We start from the raw sequence: 17,320 nt of genomic DNA, 5'->3' as shown, positions 1-17,320 counted from the left end.
TATATTAGTTTCCGACCTTCATAATATATATTAGTTTCGGCCATCAATGTACAAAGTATCCTTTAGTGCAGTGGTATAATTGTGGATTTTTATATTTCAATAACCTGGGTTTGAGCCATATATTTGACATTTTTTCACACTTTTAAAAAGTGGGACCCACAGACCGCTGACGTGTCGCATCAGGGGGAGAGAAACTCTCCTATTATATAATAGATTATTTTTTGTTCCTGTTATTAATAATTTTTGCATATGAGTTCAAAATCATATCGAAATCAACAGAAATATTTGTTTCCACTGTTTAGTAATGGTATACATATCCCAGCAAAGCAATTTATTACGATTGCATGAATCATACAGCTACCTAAACAATTTTTCAGTTCAAAAACAAGACTTGAGAAAATATGGAAACAAATAAAATAAAAAGATTTGAAACAAGAAGGAATGAACAGAAAAATTAACTCTGCCTCTCTGGAATCTGATAGGTGAAGAAGGTAAAAGCTCATTGTTTCACATTGACCCCACAGAATCTTTTTATTTTCGTTCAACCAAATATAATATATTTTATTTAATTACTATTTCAATATACAATCCCCAGCTATTTTCCAGGCTGTTTCTATTTCTCAACTCATTCCATTTTTATACCTTCTTCTCTTTTCTTTCTTCACTCAGCATCTCTTTCTCTCAAACCTTAATCGTGTTTGCTTTAGCTCTCTCACCAATCTCGAATTCAAATGGATCCGTGCTCTTTCGTACGGATCATAGTCGGGAACTTAGCCGTTAGATTCCCGGCGCAGTCGTCGTCTACTTCATCTGAACCGTCTGTTTCCGAAATCAATACTTCCTCCACATCAGCTCCTAACTGCTACTGCAAAATCAAATTCAAGAGCTTCCCTCGCCAGATCGTTACTGTTCCGGTTATCTTCCGAACCGAATCTGAATCCGAGTCTCGTTGCTCAACCGTCGCAGCTTGCTTCAGTCTAAGCAAAGCTCAGATCGAGGCCTCCTTGAAGAAGCCTAAGTTAAGCGTCCTCTCCGTCGAGACATACTCACGCGGGAACGACGTTACCGGCGCGTCGTGTGGACTCGCTTCCGCGAGTGAGAAGCTGCTCGGACGGTTCGAGGTTTCGCTGGATTTGAAAGCTGCGGAGACGAAGACGTGTTTGGCACACAACGGATGGGTTGCTTTGAGGGGGAAAAGGAGGAATAAAACTGGATCGGATCCGGAGCTCCACGTTAGCGTACGGGTTGAACCCGACCCGAGATTCGTATTTCAGTTCGACGGTGAGCCAGAGTGTAGCCCTCAGGTTTTCCAAGTACAAGGAAACACTAAACAAGCTGTCTTCACTTGCAAGTTCGGCGCTAGAAACTCTAGTTCCGGCGATCGGAATCTTCTTCACAGGTTAGTTATAAATAGAAACATTTCCTTTTTCAGATATATTCTTTACTTTGATAGCAAGAAATATTTTTATTATCATTAATTGATTTTTGTTATTAATTATGCAGTTCGTCAATGATGTCTGAAACGAGGAGTAGTTGCATATCGTCGATGAAATCTGAGAAGGAACAACCGTCGAAAGAGAGAAAAGGTTGGTCGGTAACGGTCCACGATCTCTCCGGGTCACCCGTAGCGATGGCTTCTATGCAGGGCCGGACCTGAGCCCATTATTGTGAAACATTTGAATGGGGCCCCAACATTTTAAGGGCTCCAAATTTAAAAAAAAGTCTATATATTTGCCTTTTTTATTAAGTTTTTTTGATATAATACATAACAAAATATAACTTTTTGAATATATATATATATAACAGTCGAAATATTAAATAAGGTATAAATAAATATAATGTGAAATTATATAAAATATGTATAATAAATTTTTTTAATGTATTTATTTGATTGAAAAAAAATTTTGAATGGGGCCCCAATTTTTACAGGCCCGGCTCTGCTTCTATGGTCACACCTTTCGTTCCGTCCCCCGGTTCGAACCGCGTGACGCGATCGAGTCCCGGCGCGTGGCTTATTCTCCGACCAGACGGTTGCACGTGGAAGCCATGGGGACGACTAGAGGCGTGGCGTGAAGCTGGTTACTCTGATTCACTCGGTTACCGTTTTGAGCTCTTCCAAGACGGAATCGCCACCGAGGTCTCCGCGTCGTCGTCTATAAGTTTGAAAAATGGCGGGAGTTTTGTTATTGACGTCACCGGCGGGACAACCACGGTGGGATCGACGCCGACAACGAGTCCTCAGGGAAGTTTGGATCTCGGATCCGGTTCCAGCTCCGGGTCGAGACCAGGATCGGGGTCCGGGTCGGATTTTGGATATCTACTGCCGCAGCATCCGGCGCAGAGCAGAGGGTTCGTGATGTCGGCTTCGGTGGAAGGAGTGGGGAAACAGAGCAAACCGGAGGTGGAAGTGGGTGTAACGCACGTGACATGCACGGAGGATGCAGCAGCGCACGTGGCGTTAGCTGCGGCGGTGGATCTGAGTTTGGATGCTTGCAGGCTGTTTTCACAGAAGCTAAGGAAAGAGCTGAGACAGCAAAGCCAGCTTGGTGTCGTTTGACGTCTATTGCTTTGTCGTTTTACCAATTCATGAGTTGTCTTTCACTCACAATTTTTCTTTTCTTCTGGAAAATGTTTTTTTTTCTGAGGTAGCGTTAGGAATTAGCTGGCAATTTTTTTTAAGAATGTGGATGTCATCATTATTAAGATTGTTTATATGTTTTTATGTACAGCTAAACTTCCACAGAAGCAACTTCTTATGTCATTATCCTATCCTATTCATATCCTAAGTCTAAACAGTGCCGGTCCGGACTCGTATGACGCCTAAAACGGACGATAAAAATACTGCCGTTTAACCATAATTAAATTTTACTATACTTTAAACATGTAACCACAATAATACCAAATATTATTAAAACAAGTTTTTAAAATAAAAACATCGAAACATTATCTGCAACTCATCTTGTAAGTTTATTCTCTTTATGTTTACAGTTTCACTTTGTTAATTTTATTTCTTAAAAACTTTCTTACAAATTCTGAAAGCAAAAAAAAAATATAAATTTATAAAATAGAGCAAAACATATTATAAATCACTTTAACATCAATTTCACTTTATAAATTTTAATTGAGATTTCATAGAGTTTCGTTGAATATCAGAACCTATGATAATTTTAGGTGTTTGAATTTCAAAAAAAATTCAAAAACTTAACAAAAGAAGAAAATAAGAAATAATAAAAGATGCAGCTATTCCTACTATAACCAATCACAATTTTATTGTGGAATATGAACAATCTATAATTCAAGTTAATTATTGTAATATTTCTTGTTTATACATTTATTCTAGCAAATATTAGCCGACAAAGATAAAAAAAGAAAAAATGGAAAAAATGTCTTGATAAAGTAGATTTGTTTTAAATAAATTTCTTATCTAGTAATATACTATTGACTGTAACACATAAGAAAAAAAAAGTAGAGATGTTTAGTCAAGAAAAGAAAACTAATGATACTAGAAAAAGTAACAAAATCCTTAGTATATATAAAAAAAAGGAAAGTTTTTATCAACAAAAAAGGAAGACAGCGACGCTGGTGTCGAACCCCGAACACGACAACAGTAGGAAGAAAGACAACCCTCCCAGGTCACTAGATCAAGGCGAAGCATCTGATAAATGGTGCTCCTAAATATCTTTTATTTTTTGACGCCCAAAGTCTTTGGTTTATAGGCTTTAGCCCAGGGCTGGCCCTGAGTCCAAACATGTAAACATGTCACAATCAGTACTGATCATCTGGTTTTCAGTACTGATCATCTGGTTTGCACAGTGATCTCATCGTCATAAACCAATGGGTCTAGCCCAACCTCGTTCCAGGATTCGTTATGGGCAATTCTTGGTTTGTATACTTGAAAACAGGGCTTCTTGGAATAACATTGGTGAAGCAAAAAACGTTTTGAGTGATAGTGATGAGATTATTGAAGTTTCATAGCCCATAGATTGGACAAACCTAAAGAAGGGTGGCTACGTGGCTGATGTCCAACTCCCGTTTGGAATACGTTAGGCGCTAGTCGGAGGCAATCTCAGACCTAGCGAGTTACCAAAAAATCGGGGAGTACTCGAAGATTACGCGGATCCTAGTTTTAAATACAATTTAATATATTTATAATATAATTAGCTAATTTTAAACATGATGACACATGTTTTTAGACATAATTATATAATTTTTTATATATAATTTTAAACAGCCTCTTTTTGATTCGTCGAACATTTAGATTATGGTGTGTTTGGTACGAAAAAATTCTTAAATGAAGTAATTATGTGTTTGTTTTGGGTTTGATAGCTAATTATAATTATTTAGTAATGAAAAATCTATCAATAATGAGTAAAAAATAATCAACCGTGTTTTAATTTTACACGGACGAAAAGAGAAAAAAAACTTAGGCGATCTAGGGGAGAATTAGGCGGAAATTAGACGGCCAACGCGAGAATTAGGCAGTCTTGTGCAGATCAACGGCCAACACCGTTTTGGGCATATTCGCCGCGATCAACCTCCAAACAATGCTTAGACGGCCGCGTTTTTGAACAGGGTGTGCAACCAAAAGTATCAAAATTTGCAAATAGTTTTAAAAATTATATTGCTAGGAGAAAGGTCTGTTTATAAAATTCATACAGGAGTTTTATATTACCGAATCATTGTTTTTTCCATAAGATAATCGATACTACTAATTATTTCAAATTAAGCCAAAATTTTAAAATTAAACTAGATTCTAACCCGCGCTGTTGCGCGGGATTTTTTATATTAATATATATATATATATATAATATCTGTTTTTAAATAAAAAAATTATAATTTGATGATAATTTCTAAATTTCGGTTTGCGTCAAAATTGTATTTTTTGGTTTTTAGTTTGGTTCTGGTCCGATTATAGATTTTTTTTGGTTCAAGAAATATAGTAGTGGCATGGTTATTTATAATTTTGGGTTTGATTGGGTTTTGTTATTTTCGTTTGGTTCAAATAACAATGTTAGGAACCTGATAAAATTTTGTCTTCAATTCGAGGGTATAGATCTGAACATAAATATAGAGTTTTTGATCTTGATTCTAATTTAGGTAGCTATATTTTACTGTCCTTATATGTAAATTATGTGTAGGGAATCGGTATATCTCAAGATTATATACCATATTATAAAATATATGCTAATTTTGTGCATGTATATAATAGAGTTAAGATGTATATTCAACAGCTATGATCAGAATATACCATTATCATTTTGAAGTAAAATTTTTTTGTCTAAATAAGGATTAAGTAGATGTATTTTAGGTAATCAATCACTATATATTGGTAGTTGTTGAAACTAATTATAAGGAAGTTAAATAGATTGAGAATACTATTGTCGATTAATTTATAAGGAAGGAAATGGGGTTTTAATAATTGTAATATAGTTATCTTTAAAAAACAATTATCATCAAGTTTGAGAGATGAATTGGTGACTGAAGTATGTACAAAGAATATTTTCAGTTTATATTCATTACATATTTAATTTTATTTAATTATTCTCTTAATTTAAAAAAATACATTTATTATGTATACTATAAATTAAATTTAAATTAATTATACACATAAAAATTACATATTTTCAAGTATTGATGCTTATTTTCTTTAAATTAAAATAATTTTATCCTTTCAAAGCCCGAGTAAAAATTTAGTTAATTTAATTAGTAATACATTATATCATCTCTAAAATTTAGTTAATTTAAAAATAGTTACTTTTATAATTAAAAGTAACATTGATTTAAATTTTAAAATAAATAGAGATAAATTGGCGTTAAATTTAATTATATTTTACAATTTCATTATTTATTAAACACACATTTATTTGAATGGTCTTAAACGTATAGGAATATGGCAAATTAGAATTTAATTTTGTGGGTTGGTAGGTTGAAAAGAATGACAAAACAATTGTAAACGTACCCAAAACAATTGTAAGCGTTTCGAATTCAAGTTTGAGAATGCAACTTATTATATTTATACCACAAAAACAATTGTAAACGTACCCAACTCAATAGTCAAAAAGCTAACGCATATGTGGTACTTCAGTTTAATTTTTTTAGTTTTTTGGTATAAATATAATAAGTTGCATTCTCAAACAGTCAAACTTGAATTCTAAACGCTAAACTTTGAAATTCAAGGAAACAACTATCATCTAACCCTATAACTCTTTAGTACAATAAATCAAAACTTCTTACATAATATTTTTTTTTTTGGGATCAAATTTACATAATAATTTAACCTATATAATTACAGAGACAATATTACCAGCAAAAAAAACCTTATATTATACGTATTATACAAATGAAAAGAAGGAAACAGGAAGCCGTCAGATTCAAGAAACATAAACATCTTCTTTCAGGGTTTTTAACCGTCTGATTTTTAAAGAAGCTTTTCATCTCTCGGCAAGTCCATTTTCTGCGAGCATTCAAACTTTTGACCTTTTTGGTCTATGTCCAGGAAAAAACTGTGTGCACAATAAAGCTACTCTAACCATTTCTTATAACTCAATCTCATCAGAGCTCTTCTTCTTGAGCAATTTTTTTACCCATAAACACCTCAAGTTTCTTCTCTTGATGTATCTTTTTAACTCAATCAAGCATAGCACCTTTATGGTTAGACGCTTTATCAAACTTAAGAACTTTTTTTCTCGTTTAAGCTCAAGAAGAAGAACCCCAAACCTGAAAACATCGTTTTTCTCAGAGGATTGATCAGTTGATAGATATTCAGGAGGAATGTGACAAACCGTGCCTCTAACTGCGGTTGTGATATGAGAATCTTGGTGATCCAAGAGTTTTTGTTAGGATAATGATGTATCATTATCAAGATAACTATAGTTTAATATAACAGATTGTATTTATCTTATAGATAACCATGAGCATTAGATAAGGTCGACTTGACTCTATCTCTTGATCTCGACTTGTATAAATAGAGAGCTGTAGACATCAATAAACTTAAGCTTTCACAATACTAATCTTATATGGTATCAGAGCAATTCTCGATCCAAATTACCTAATTTTTCTTTTCCTTTTCTTCACGCTAAACCAAAACCGACGAACATGTCTGATCAAAGCAGCTCTCTCACAACTGCCACTGCTACACGCACCGCAGTATATGATCCAGCAAACCCTGCAAACTCACTACTTGCAGTAAACATGTCAAACGTTACACGATTGACAAATACCAACTACCTCATGTGGAGCAGACAAATTCAAGCACTCCTTGAAGGTCACGAACTCCACGTCTTCCTTGAGAAAACAGAATCCACTCCTGAGGCCGTCATCATCAACAACGGACTCGCAGAGCCTAACCCGGCGTACCAACCGTGGAGACGTCAAGACAGACTTCTATACAGTGCCATCATTGGTGCTATATCCCTTCCTGTCCAACCACTCGTTGCAAGTGCTACAACCACGCACGAAGTTTGGAGCACACTCAATCTCATCTTTGGCACACCAACTCGCGGACACATCAAACAACTAAAGTTTCAAGTCAAAAGCTGCACCAAAGGTACAAAAACCATCAGTGAGTATCTACGTCTCATCAAGACTAAATCAGATGAACTCGCACTCCTTGGCAAACCAATTGATCCTGAAGATCTGATAGAACAAATTCTAGCGGGTCTTTCTGAGGAATACAAAGCTGAAGTTGATGCGATCAATGGCCGGGATCACCTGATCTCCTTTTCTGAACTCACGGAAAAACTTCTCAACCGCGAGGCTATGATTGTCTGTGATCAACCAGCAACACCAGCTTTTCCAGTCACGGCTAATACCACCATACGAAGCAACAACAACATGAGCAACAACAACAACTACAACACTAACAATCGTAACAACAACAACAACTGGCGACCATCCTCTATCCCAAGACAAGGCGGTAATTCTCCTCGTCCATCCCGTCCATACCTTGGACGGTGCCAGGCCTGTGGAGTTCAAGGACACAGCGCCCAAAGGTGTCCCTCATTTAGAGTCATAGCCACCAACTCACCGCAGCAAAATGTTCAGCAATCTCAGTGGCGACCTTTTGCCAATACAGCGTACATGACAAATCAACAACCTGACGCTTGGCTAATGGACAGTGCAGCCTCTCACCATGTTACGACTGATCTCAACAACATGGCTGCACACATGCCATATGTAGGATCCGATGGCATAGTGGTTGGGAATGGAGCCAATCTTCCCATCACACACACCGGTTCACTCTCTCTTCAAACTCCATCTAAGAACTTTAATCTTAATAATGTTCTTTATGCTCCATCTATGCAAAAGAATTTGATCTCTGTTAACCGGTTTTGCAAAACTAACAATGCCTCTGTGGAATTCTTTCCAAATATGTTTCAGGTGAAGGACCTTCCAACGGGAACACCGGTGCTGACCGCGCCAGTTAATGGCAATCTATACGAATGGCCCACCAATGACTCACGCACTCCTCTAGCTTTCTCTGCTGTATCATCATCGTTCTCAGACTGGCACCACAGACTAGGACATCCGGCTTTTCCGATTTTACAGCATATTTCTTCTTGTTTTTCTCCTGGCTTTTCTTGTCGTTCTTCAACTTCTTTTCATTGCAATGCTTGTTCCATTAATAAGAGTCATAAATTGCCATTCCATGAAACTTCTATCACTTCTTCTCGACCATTACAAATACTTTTCTCAGATGTTTGGTCCTCTCCCACTCTCTCTTTTGATGGTTACAAATACTACTTACTCTTGGTTGATCACTATACTCGATACATGTGGTTCTTCCCTTTGAAACTAAAGTCTCAGGTTGCAGCCACATTCATCAAGTTTAAGGAGCTGGTCGAGAATCAGTTCCAGACAAAGATCACAACGCTTTACAGTGACAACGGCGGTGAATACATTGCACTCCGACCATTTCTTGCGCAGCACGGCATCTCTCATCTCACCACACCACCACACACACCGGAGCACAATGGTTTGTCTGAGAGACGCCACAGACACATCGTCGAAACAGGTCTCTCGCTTCTTACTCACGCTTCCATCACCACTGAATACTGGACATATGCGTTTGCTGCAGCAGTGTACTTGATCAACAGAATGCCAACAAAAGTACTCTCAATGGACAATCCATACACTCGACTCTTTGGAACTACACCCAACTACACTAAGCTGAAGATCTTTGGGTGCCTCTGCTACCCATGGCTGCGACCGTACACATCTCATAAACTGGAACCACGTTCCACTCCTTGTGTCTTTCTTGGCTATTCTCTCACTCAAAGTGCCTATTTTTGTTTTGATCCTTCCACTTCTCGAGTCTATGTCTCACGGCATGTCACTTTTGTTGAAAATAAGTTTCCCTTTGTTTCCCTAAGTGCCAATGTCTCTTCTTCTACAGAAACAGAACCAGAGGAGCTAGCGTGGGTTCCAACGGTGGAACCTCTGGGTCAGCAACAGGTAACCGTGGAAGAGTCTTCACCAGAAACTGGTCCTACTTCAACAACGACCCCTCCAACAATGACTACATCTGCTGCTCCACCACCAACAACAACAACAGCGCCGGCTACGTCCACTGCTCCTCCCACAGCAGCTACTCCTCAACAAACACAACATGCTATGACAACAAGATCTCGGAACAACATTGTGAAGCCAAATCCAAAGTATGGCTTGACAACAGCCCTGGCTCCATACGTCGAACCACAGACTATCACTCAGGCTCTGGCTGATGACCGCTGGCGCAAATCTGCAACCGCAGAGTTCAATGCTCAGGTCGCTAACAACACTTGGGATCTAGTTCCAGCTGAAGAAGCGACAAATCTAGTTGGCAACAGATGGATCTTCAGGTACAAATACAATCCTGATGGGACTGAGAAATCACTTAAATCCAGACTGGTAGCAAAAGGATATCATCAACGTCCAGGAATAGACTACCATGAGACCTTCAGCCCCGTCATCAAATCTCCAACAATCCGGCTTCTCCTTGGTCTTGCAGCAAAATATGACTGGCCTCTCAAGCAACTCGACATCAACAATGCATTTCTTCAGGGCACTCTCACTGAAGATGTATACATGGTTCAGCCATCAGGGTTCATTGACAAAGATAAACCGACTCACGTGTGCAAACTCAACAAAGCCCTCTACGGCCTCAAACAAGCACCTCGTGCTTGGTACACAGAGTTAAAAACATATCTTCTCAGTCTTGGGTTCAGAAACTCAGTGGCTGACGCGTCTCTGTTCTTCCTGCATGATCGTGGCATTGTGATCTTCATACTAATTTATGTCGATGACATTGTGGTTACTGGCAACTCTCTCTCGCGCATTCGTGACATCATCAGCACCCTGTCTCGCCGCTTTTCACTTAAAGATCTTGACGACTTGGGATACTTCCTAGGCATTGAGGTACTGCGCACGTCTCAGGGCATTCACCTCTCTCAACGAAAGTACATTGCTGATCTTCTTCATCGCACCAACATGACGCATGCTAAGCCAGTTCCAACACCGATGTGTGCTTTTACATCGCTTTCTATAAGAGATGGCACTACATTGGATGATCCTTCGGAATACAGAAACGTCGTAGGCAGCTTGCAGTATCTTCTCCTAACACGACCAGACATTGCTCTGGCTGTCAACAAACTCTCTCAATTCATGCACAAGCCCTCAGACATTCACTGGTTGGCGGCTAAGAGAGTGCTACGTTACTTGGCTGGCACGTATGTCTCAGGAATCTTTCTTTCGCGCAACAGTTCTCTCTCTCTCCATGCTTATTCCGATGCAGATTGGGGTGGCAACAAGGATGATTACACCTCTACTGGTGCATACGTTGTATTCTTTGGCCAACATCCAATATCATGGTCTGCAAAGAAACAAACAGGCGTAGCGCGATCCTCGACTGAGGCTGAATATAGAGCAGTCTCTGCTGCTGCTGCGGAGGTTCGATGGCTTTACATGTTACTTCGCGAGCTTCACATTCCAATCAGCTCCACTCCTACGATTTACTGTGACAATGTTGGAGCCACTTATCTCAGTGCAAATCCTGTATTCCATTCTCGTATGAAGCACCTTGCCCTTGACTTTCATTTCATCAGGGAACAAGTTCAGAATGGTACTCTCAGAGTGTCCCATGTGTCTTCCAAAGACCAGCTTGCTGATGGACTCACCAAACCGCTACCAAGGAACCGGTTTCAACTCCTCTTCTCCAAGATCGGTCTCACTAACCGTGCTCCGTCTTGAGGGGGGATGTTAGGATAATGATGTATCATTATCAAGATAACTATAGTTTAATATAACAGATTGTATTTATCTTATAGATAACCATGAGCATTAGATAAGGTCGACTTGACTCTATCTCTTGATCTCGACTTGTATAAATAGAGAGCTGTAGACATCAATAAACTTAAGCTTTCACAATACTAATCTTATAGTTTTGACAAACCAAAATCACCAACCATAGTTTCACAGTAATCAATAGTAATAAAGAAGTATATTCGCTGCTTTCACGTCACGATTAATAATCTTCTGATCACATTGCTCATGGAAACACAAGCCCTCTTCCAGCTCCTATCATTCTAGACTCGACGCTTGCATTAGACATGTAAGGATAAACCAGAAGCTTTTCAGTTTGTGTGATGCAGAACAGATAAATTGATCAATTTCGACTTCTGACTGAAAATGAATTTCCCCTCCTAATGCATTTTCATCTTTAAGACTTTTCACTGCAACCACCGTACTGTCTCCAAGTATTCCTCTGTATACATTTCCATAGCCTCCTTTTTCCCAATTGGTTTTTACTGGTAAAGTTATTTGTCACGACCTGAAGCTCCCTGAAACCAAATCTCCTGAGGTGTCCAAGTGAAACTTCCTCATAATGATGCCCATCTGATAAGCCATTACAACATAAGTTTCTTTCAAGTGAATCTTCTAAGAATGTTGTATTGTATGCAAGTAAGAAACTGAGAAATTTCTCAAACCTTTAACATCAAAGAATGTCTTTTGGTTTTGTCTTTGTCTCCACCATAAAAACAACCCAAAGGCAATGAAGATCAGTGATACAATTCCAACGCTGATTCAACCCCAATTGCCATTTTGTGATTCTTAGATCTACCCCAGGTATAATGGCAAAGAGAAAGCAGTTGTTAGGTAGGTATGATCAAATGGTGTACACGATTGGTAGAGGAATTGTTTGCCTAGATTCTAAAACCCAACCAAGATATAAAAAGTTGTTTAGTCGTCAGCTTATACTTGGTTCAGTCATTAACATGAAAGCACATCAGTGAAGTTTATGATTATCTGAGTCAGTTTTGAGATCAAAGTCAAAACTCTAAAGCAGGATCATGAAATCGTTAGCAGTTTCTTGGATTCGTTGACGGCTTTGATATGCTGTTGAGATTTCGATGATATGGCAACAATAGGTTTAATTTCGTTGATTGGGAAAACTGGTTAATAGATATGACTAATTTAATAATTAGGAAAAGGTGTGTTAAGAAGATAAAATGACATTAATAAAATTATAGAAATAAGAGTGTCTATATATTTAGTCACAACAATTTTAATAAGGCCAAATTTAAAACATGCCATGGTAAATTTCAAATAGGACTCTGTTTTAATAGATTAGATTCCGAAGTTAGCGACGATATATAAAGTATATATAAACAACTATCTTTATATATAAAGTTGACTTGTGTGATGCACACAAGCCTCCACGACACCAAAAGAGAGGGGGCTTTTTTTGACATGTGTCGGCTCGGGAGTGGATCGGTGTTTCTCACACTCTCCCTTCTCTGCGAGCGCGTCGCTTACGTCTGTGTGTTTGTCCCACCAAATAGGTTGGGCTTTTGTGTGATTAATATAGGCCCAAATATGATTAGGTTATTTTTCTTCTTGGTCGTTCTTCTTCTTCCCTGCCTCTTGACAGAAAGTCGACAACGTAACGTCCCAAGAATCTTTGCTCTGATATTTATTCTGAGTTTTCCTTTCATTAATCCTTTCATTTAATTCTCACTTATCTCTCGTCTTTTCAACTTCATTATTTTCAATCCTATAAATTGAGGACCATAACTTTGCTCTAGCAAACAATCCATTCCTTGGAACACAGCCTACAAAAATGGTGACTTCCCATCTCTTGCTTATTAAACTTTGGTGTTGCTATATTTTAAGAAAAAGATTTGTTACAGCGGTGCCTGTTAATTTATCGTAAATGGACATGCTTATCTGTGTAGATGTTACAGATTTTGACCTCTACAAATACTGGGCATTTTTTTTCCTACCCTGCTTGCTTTTACTTCATTGATGCTTATCTTTCTCCTGTGACATGTGTGGTTCCTAATGTTTTTCCTGCATTTTTTTTAATTTGTCGTACAGAGGCAATATTAGCTTTGTTCAGACTTCAGACAACAAATTACTTAGAAAGCTCATAACACCTTCTCTTCCACAATCCAATGACAAAACCAAAGCTCTCCAAATAACCCCTGAAATCCATTCATGGCATCAAAAGATCTACGGGTATTGCTTCTATCTTTCTATAAATATTTTAGTCATTTGGATTCTGTTTCGGCCAGTATGATATAATATGATACTGATTCTTTCTCGCCTTGAAATTTAAGTTCAAGTTCATGTTTCTTTATAAAGGTCAACATTATTTTTTTCTTTTCTACATTTCTGATACTCCACCTATATTATAGCGTAAGAGAATCCCTAAAATTGACGTTCCTAAAACTGATACCATGTAATTAAAAAATACTTCACCTATATTTGTTCTTATGAGGTGTCGTTTGTGGAGCTAATTTTTTTAATTGTATTTTGCATTGCGGTTAAGTGTATGTGAAGTATTTTTTAGGACTAATGATTAGTATGGTTGTAGCTTGATCAATGTGTTATTGTATTTCCTGCAGATGATGCTTTTCTCCATCTGATTCAGCCAATGAAATAAGCATATTGATCACAATAATGCTCTTTAGCTTCTATGACTATGAGCAAACACTAATGGTTGGTTTTTAATATGTCCACTTAAAATTTCTCTTATCAGATGCATAAGACTGTGATAGTCTTTGAAAGTGGTCAAACCACATGAATTTTATGTTGATTTTGAGATGATTTTGTACTTTACTGCAACCTCCAACCACCTCAGTTACGGTGCGCACTGCTTACTGCAATGGGCGTCTCCTACAAGCCAAAGAACCTTGCCATTGCTTCCAGAAGATTCTTTGGCACTAACCCAAATCTAGCGAGCTAGGCCAAGATGGCTACAGCTACACATGTTGTGCAAATCCCTAAACGCAACATGACCCATGAAACCAAGCTTAACTACGACTTAAAAACCCGTTTGTGATATGCAGGTCAACTTATATCCCGATCTGCATAGGACAAAAGGATGTGTCATGTCCTTCACCGCCCGGTTTCTACCAACCCAGGAAGAAAGCGTATGTTCTGTATGTGATATTGCAGTCATTGGCGTAGACGCATCTGGTCTGCTCGCTTTGCTCTCCGTTTCAAGTCCGGTGATCAATTCAGATTGGTAACTTTGAGAGTCTTATGTGGTTTTCTACCTCTGTGGATGAGGTTAAGTAAAAGTGACTTTAAATAAAGAAAAATATTGTTTTGACAAAGTTATACATATTCTGCAATTTGTAAATTGTGAATGATGTAGCTAGGACTATAATCTATTATTTTATATATAGTCATTGTAGGAGTTCGTTTATATATTTTTTAACTTACTTCAAGTATGTTTCCGGTATGTGAAAACATGAAATACTTACTGTATGAGTATAAAATTAATAAAAACAGAGTTTTGAAATGAAATCATTACAGCAGAGTAGAGGAATGAGCATACATATAAATAACTGTATACACACTTGGTATTGCATAAATTAAATATACAAACATCTTTTATAAAGCGTAACTTATATAGATCGTAGATATAAGAGTATTACATAACTACGGTAGACAGAGACCCAAAAGCTTGCCTAAAAGAAACATAATCCCCACAAAATTTTGAAAAAAACAAATAAAAACATAGAGGGCCATCAGTGTGATGTAATACTTGACTTATAGACTGCTAAATGTTTACTTAAGATTTGGTTTATTTATTTTTGTAACATTTTTTAATTGACCGCTAAAATCAGTTACAATCAAACCCAATTAATTATAATGTTTTAAAAGACATTTTAAAATGGAAAAGATTGTAGACTTGGGACGTTTCCGGTTTTGGTTCTCAATTCGTTCATGTAACAAAGTAATGAACCGGCTAATATCCGAGATAATTAAGATCCCGTTTGGTTTTATTTTTTTTTTGGTTAGTTCAGGTTAAAAAGTCGCAAATTTTGAGTTTTCAGATTAAGTATTAGATTTTCAGGTTCTCGGATAAAATTTTAGATAATTCAGATAATTTTAAATTTTTGGATAAATTAAAATTATTCTGGTAACTCGGATATTTCAGATTATAAATAGTATTTTTGAATTATTTGATTATTTTAAAACTAAATATAGTTGATATTAATTTATAAGTTTATATATTATATTTTAGAAATTTGGGCACCGTACGATTCCAGTTCCTTGGTTCTTGGATAATTGATAAAATCCAAACCCAAAATGAACTTTTTTTTTGTTTGGTTATGTTTTTTGGTTTCGAATAAATGTGCACGTACCTACTCATGATATATGTTCGTTTAATTGGTTTTGTATTTGATTTCCGTTATGAACCAATTATATTCTAATCATGTTTAACATATTAATATAGATGCTACATAATATCCATTGAAAAACCTAAATATCGAATTTATATAAGAATTAAGATTCTAATAATATAACTATTTAATAATAGAAAAACCGGCGCGTAGCGCCGGAAAACCCCTAGTTGAACATAAAGACAGTTTGGCCGAGTGGTCTAAGGCGCCAGATTTAGGCTCTGGTCCGAAAGGGCGTGGGTTCAAATCCCACAGCTGTCAAATTTTATTTATTTACATTCATTTTTGTGGTAACAACGTTTACTACTTTACTTGATTCAGGTACTTCGTTTCGGTGTTCACCAAAGAAGTGTTCGTTTTCCTTCTTTTTTTTTTCCTTTTGATAAAGCAAAATATTAATCTGCAAATAAAAAAAAATTATAACAAAAGGATTGGTGGATCGTAAACGGTGAACATACATGAAAAAGAAATCGAATGTCCATGAATAATTAAAGCACTAAAAAAATAAAAAATAATGTGTATATGTAACGTGTTGGTGAATGGTGCATGCATTATTCATCGTATTTTGGAAAACAAATATTATCGTTTCTATATTTTAAATAGAAAATCCATTACCTTAATCAAAATTGATAAAATCATATTATTTATGCACAAACACGTAAACAAATAGTAAGTTTTTTTTTGGTGTATAAAATTATTTTTGGTGTAAACAAATCTCTTATATATTAAAACAGAAGTCACAACCTTGATTCATGTGTGATTTTTTTAAAAAATGGACCTAATGGACCTATTCATAGAAATTCATATTACATTTTAATTCAGACTAATAATAAATAGAATTTTTAAAATATTTTAATCATAATATCTTCTGATATCTTTTCATTTTAAATATAAATATATTTATTTTAAAATTCTAACAAATCTGTTTAAAAAGATTTTTACAAGATCTTCATTTTTGAAATTATATTTAAATATTTTCATTAATTTCGAAATTAGTTTAAAATATTATTATACATTAATATATTCAGTTATATAAAATTAAAAATAAAAAAAATCTATAATATTTTATTTATTATATAATCATAATCAATCATATTAAAATAAAATTATTATATTGCGCTAAATATAATAAAATTGTATTAAAATTATATATTTATATATTTTATTTTTGCAATTATAAAATATTTATGTTCAAAATAAAATCTAATATGTTGGAAAGATGGGTTAACATTATCAAACTATATAATACATGTATAAAAATTAACATGTATTTCTTTAAAGTTAATAATATAAAATCTTTGTAACTTCTTTAATCATAAAATAATATATATTTATATATTATATTTTAAAAATTCTAATAAATCTGTGTAAAAATATTTAAACAATAACTTAATGTATCTTAAATTATCGTTTAAAAATGAAAATAAATAAATTATATCCTATTTTATCTACTTTATAGTCATGATCATGTTAAAATATAATTATTATACTAAAATAAATATGATAAAATTATATTAATTGATAAATTTATAAATTTTATTTTCATAAATATATTTATTTAAAATATAATATGATGATAGAACAACTTAAAATTAACAAACTATATAATACATGTCTAAAAATTAACATATCTTAGACTTTTATAT

General features: G+C 35.7%; 1 protein-coding gene and 1 non-coding gene across 3 annotated transcripts; both read left to right on the top strand.

Annotated features, from left to right (window-relative positions):
- Positions 1-468: 468 nt before the first annotated feature.
- On the top strand, positions 469-14,711 carry LOC103869426 (retrovirus-related Pol polyprotein from transposon RE1). 2 transcript variants are annotated; one of them, XM_033291217.1, is made up of 4 exons: positions 1,241-1,399; positions 1,504-1,586; positions 1,930-2,786; positions 3,742-14,711. In XM_033291217.1, exon 4 carries the CDS (start codon positions 7,096-7,098, stop codon positions 11,224-11,226), a length of 4,131 nt encoding a protein of 1,376 aa, XP_033147108.1. In that variant the 5' UTR covers positions 1,241-1,399; positions 1,504-1,586; positions 1,930-2,786; positions 3,742-7,095; the 3' UTR covers positions 11,227-14,711. The 2 variants fall into 2 exon arrangements, with proteins under 2 accessions (XP_018514710.1, XP_033147108.1); XM_018659194.2 differs by lacking the exon at positions 3,742-14,711 and having other exon boundaries at positions 469-1,399; positions 1,504-1,633; positions 1,940-2,764.
- A 1,144-nt stretch (positions 14,712-15,855) lies between these two features.
- Positions 15,856-15,935, top strand: TRNAL-UAG. Its single transcript has one exon. It is a non-coding gene; the product is annotated as a tRNA-Leu (tRNA).
- Positions 15,936-17,320: the final 1,385 nt, after the last annotated feature.

Source organism: Brassica rapa, chromosome A05 (genome assembly GCF_000309985.2).
Source record: "Brassica rapa cultivar Chiifu-401-42 chromosome A05, CAAS_Brap_v3.01, whole genome shotgun sequence".
Taxonomy (NCBI): Eukaryota; Viridiplantae; Streptophyta; class Magnoliopsida; order Brassicales; family Brassicaceae; genus Brassica; species Brassica rapa.
Note: the sequence above shows the minus strand (reverse complement) of the source record. Positions and strands in the feature narration are given on the sequence as shown.